The 4,256-nt window shown below is 46.9% G+C and overlaps 1 protein-coding gene across 1 annotated transcript; it reads left to right on the top strand.

Moving 5' to 3' along the window:
• Positions 1–658: 658 nt before the first annotated feature.
• Positions 659–3,890, top strand: LOC117729583 (dimethylaniline monooxygenase [N-oxide-forming] 5-like). Its single transcript, XM_034530805.1, has 9 exons — positions 659–790; positions 875–1,063; positions 1,192–1,357; positions 1,595–1,737; positions 1,826–2,022; positions 2,105–2,252; positions 2,362–2,569; positions 2,654–2,726; positions 2,821–3,890. The coding sequence occupies exons 1-9, from the start codon at positions 659–661 to the stop codon at positions 3,233–3,235; spliced, it is 1,671 nt and encodes a 556-aa protein (XP_034386696.1). The 3' UTR covers positions 3,236–3,890.
• The last annotated feature ends 366 nt before the right edge of the window (positions 3,891–4,256 follow it).

Below are 4,256 nucleotides of genomic sequence, written 5' to 3'. Positions count from 1 at the left end.
GCTCTAGCAGTGTGATAATAATAATAATACAGAGAAAATAATTACTATAATAAACAGAATAATAATCCTGATTTAAAAATAGCATGTCATTTATGTTAAATAACTGAAGCAAGCTAGCTTTAAATTAACTACAGAATAATAATATTAATTATTAGTATTATTAGACTTTATAATAAATCACCTCGGGCCAAATCCTCTTCAAATTGATCGTCAATAAACCTATGCACTTTCATTTTTATTTTATTTTTTACATTTTCACTTCCTTTATTATTTAAATTCAGTTTTTTTATTTATTTAAATTCTTAAATGTAATATTGTATTGTATTGTATATTTGTAAAACATGTTTTTCTGCAAGAAATCTCCCCCTGAGGATGAATAAAGTAAATAATCTAATTTAAAAAAGGTGTGATCTTTTAAAATAATGTCCTTTGATGATTAACATCATTCAAGGTACCCAGACTGCGTGTCTGTACCCGTATTCATCACAGTCTATAGACTCACCTGTTAAGCCACAGACATTACATTATCATAAATGTACACGGTATAATAACTGCAATTTTCAACACGTTCAGTGTACATGAATGCATCTTCTTGTTTCACAGGTGAAACCTTTTTCAGCCTCATCTGGTTGAAGCTCCTCCACAGCAGAGCTGAAGGATGACCCGCCGCGTGGCCGTGATCGGAGGCGGCAGCTCCGGGCTGGCCTCCATCAAGACCTGTCTGGATGAGGGGCTGCAGCCCGTCTGCTTCGAGAGCAGCGACGACATCGGAGGCCTGTGGAAGTTTAAGGTGCGTCTCGGACTTTCTTTAACGCGTGAAGTACATTCAGAGAGCGAAGGGTTTGAATGTGTGTTTCTGGGTCTGTTATTGCAGGAGAACCCAGAGGCGGACAGGGCCAGCATCTACCAATCTGTCATCATCAACACCTCCAAGGAGGTGATGTGTTTCAGTGACTTTCCCATCCCTGCACACTACCCCAACTACATGCACAACTCCCTCATCGTGGACTACTTTCGGATGTTCGCTGACCGCTTCCAGCTCACCCGGCACATCCGCTTCAACGTGAGGACGCTTCAGTCTCGGCCTTTCTAGAGTTTTTATTTTTTCTCACCGTAGCTTTGAATGTAAAAAATATTGTTTTAGTGCAACACGTTAAAATAAAAGTCGATCGTGCCTCTCTGCCGTTTCAGACCAAAGTCTTGCAGGTGAAGCAGAGGTCGGACTTCTCTCGCTCCGGCCAGTGGGACGTCGAGACGGAGAACAAGGACGGCGAAAAGGAGAAACACATTTTTGACGCCGTGATGATCTGCATTGGACATCACTGCCACCCCAACCTGCCGCTGCACGACTTCCCAGGTACCAACTAGTGGGCTATAACCTTTTGAACTAGCCTCTAGTGGCAACCCTGTGCATGGTGATGATGTAATACTGTGTGAACAGAAGGCAGCAGCACCCAAATGGAGTAGGTGCAGCATAATGTACTCAACCTTGATTATATTCTAAGGGCAAAGCTACAAAGTCTACTTCAAGTGCAGATTACATTTAAATAAAATCCTTTTTAAGCTAAAGTAGAATGACGTCTTCTCCTCCGAGGAATCGACTCGTTCACGGGAAAGTTCTTCCACAGCCGAGACTACAAGACCGCCGACGAGTGGAGGCACAAAAAGGCCGTCGTGATCGGGATCGGGAACTCTGGAGGGGACATCGCGGTGGAGCTGAGCAGAGTCACCAAGCAGGTCGGTGAGGAGTTGCGTGAGACTTCGACCCCCTGACGCGGCGCTGGCGTGATGCTTTACTTCACACGTGTGTCCTATATATCGACAGGTGTACCTGAGCACTCGGAGGGGGGCCTGGATCCTAAATCGAGTCTCGGACAACGGTCTTCCCCGAGACATGCTCAACACCAGGATGGCTATATTTATGCGCCACGTCCTTCCCTTTGGATTGAGCTGCGGCGCGGCCGAGAGGAAGGTCAGCCGGAGATTTGATCACAGTCTGTACAACTTGAAGCCGGCGCACAGGTACGGCGGCGCAGAGCTTGGTGACATACTTCCCGTACTCTGTTCTGCAGTATTGCTCACCGGTGTGATTGTGAACGTTCAGGATGTTCAGCCAACATCCCACGGTGAACGACGAGCTCCCCAACCGCATCCTGTCGGGGACGGTTCAGGTGAAGCCCAACATCCGCAGGTTTCAGGGGTCCAGTGTGGAGTTTGATGACGGGAGCGTCGTGGAAGACGTCGACCTGGTGGTGGGTTTAAATATTCAAAGTGTGTGTTCTCACACACACACACACAGGTGATATACAGCAGCATGGTCGGCCTGCAGTGTGTGACTGAGAGGAGTCCCCTGTCCTGCAGGTGTTTGCCACAGGCTACAGGTTCTCCTTTCCATTCCTGGCCTCGCATGTGGTCTCGGTGTCCGAGAACAAAGCGTCTCTCTACAAGTACGTGTTTCCTCCGGAGTTGGACCGCCCCACTCTGGCTATCATCGGCCTGGTGCAGCCGCTGGGGGCCATTATGCCCATCTCTGAGATGCAGGCCAGGTGGGCCACGCGAGTCTTTAAAGGTGAGCTGCTCTTACCGACTGCTTCTTCTCCAGAAATACGTCGAATGTAGGAATTCCCTCACCGTGAGTGCTCATTATAAACAGGCTGCATCAAGCTTCCCTCAGCTGCTTCCATGCTAGAAGACGTCCAGTGCAAGCAGGAGACAATGGCCAAAAGGTATAGAATTGTGGATTTTCTTAACTTCACGTCTGTCCATTTTGGACCTGAAAGGCACCCGTTGTTGAAATGCACCCCGTGGTCTCGTCTGCAGGTACGTCTCCAGTCAGAGACACACCATCCAGGTGGACTACATCTCCTACATGGATGAGATCGCGGAGCTGGTGGGAGTTCGACCCAGCCTGCCCAGGCTGCTGCTGACCGACCCCCGGCTGGGACTGAATTTGATGTTCGGCCCCTGCACGCCGTACCAGTACCGTCTCAGAGGACCGGGGAAGTGGGCCGGAGCCCGGCAGGCCATCTTCACGCAGTGGGAGAGAGTGGCTCGACCCATGCAGACCCGACCCTGCCATGACCCCAAACCCGAGAGGTCGTTGAAGTGGCTCCTGGTTGTGGCGGCTGCTGCCGTGGGCTTGGCTGGCTACGTCAACAGGAACGGCCTCCCAGCTCTCCTCCAGGACCCCACGGCCCTGTTGGACAAGATCAAAGTCTACCTGCCCGCACAGTGATCAGTGTTACGGTTTCATGTATCATGCATGTATTCAGTTCTTACACTACTACCCCAGAAAGGAAGAACATACTGAGGCCATGAAGGCCCACTGATGTTAAACAATGCTAAACATATTCAACAGAGTCAGTACACCGGTCTGGGTTCTCTTAACTTCTGTAATCTAGAACTTTTATTGATACATACAAATACAGAGGGTCCTTGCTTCTCACTGTATCATCTCAACGATTACATTCCTTTCTACCTCAAAAACCCTGATGAACTTGGATATCTTTTGAGGGGGCAAATGATCAATGTCAGCATTTAAGATGCAGTATTTTGAGCAATACGCTGTCTGTTTTTACGTACTTTTTCATTTGCATTCAATATATTATGGGAGAAAATATGATTGAAACAACAACAAAATCAGTGTTCACACTTTTTAAAATGTGTATTATGGCTTCATTTGCAATGCTGAGAGGCAATGATGCTACATTTGAATGGTTTGGTGTCATTACCAGTTCTTTTTATTAACAAATGTTTACTCAATTAATTCATATGTAATGTGCATTGCCCAGATTGCTTTCTACAGAATGGTGTGTGTGGGTATTTTATATATAATTCATCCAAAAAACTAATGCACAGTCCACGGTTGTATGAATAAACAGTATCCACTAGGTATTTGTTTCCATCCTGTTTAAATTGTGCACATGTTTGCCCATTTAAAGTGTGGTTTTCAAAAAGCAGCAGGATGCCCATCTCATGACGTGGAATGGGCCCCAGGAGGCTCCTCCCGGGAAACACAATGGGGCTCACAGGGAAAAGGAAAAGGAGTCTCTTATCTTCTTAACATGAAGATCGGGATGAAATATTGCCATGCGGCAGTTTGTCAACCCACAGCAGCAGGAAAACACAAATGTTTCCACATTGGCAAAAGGCAGAAACAAGAGAAAAGCAGTTGTAATGCCACGCATCTCCAACAGGGGGCACCAATTCAGTTTATTTTGTATAGCCCAAAATCACATTACAAATTTGACTCAGAG

Source organism: Cyclopterus lumpus, chromosome 4 (genome assembly GCF_009769545.1).
Source record: "Cyclopterus lumpus isolate fCycLum1 chromosome 4, fCycLum1.pri, whole genome shotgun sequence".
Taxonomy (NCBI): domain Eukaryota; kingdom Metazoa; phylum Chordata; class Actinopteri; order Perciformes; family Cyclopteridae; genus Cyclopterus; species Cyclopterus lumpus.
Note: the sequence above shows the minus strand (reverse complement) of the source record. Positions and strands in the feature narration are given on the sequence as shown.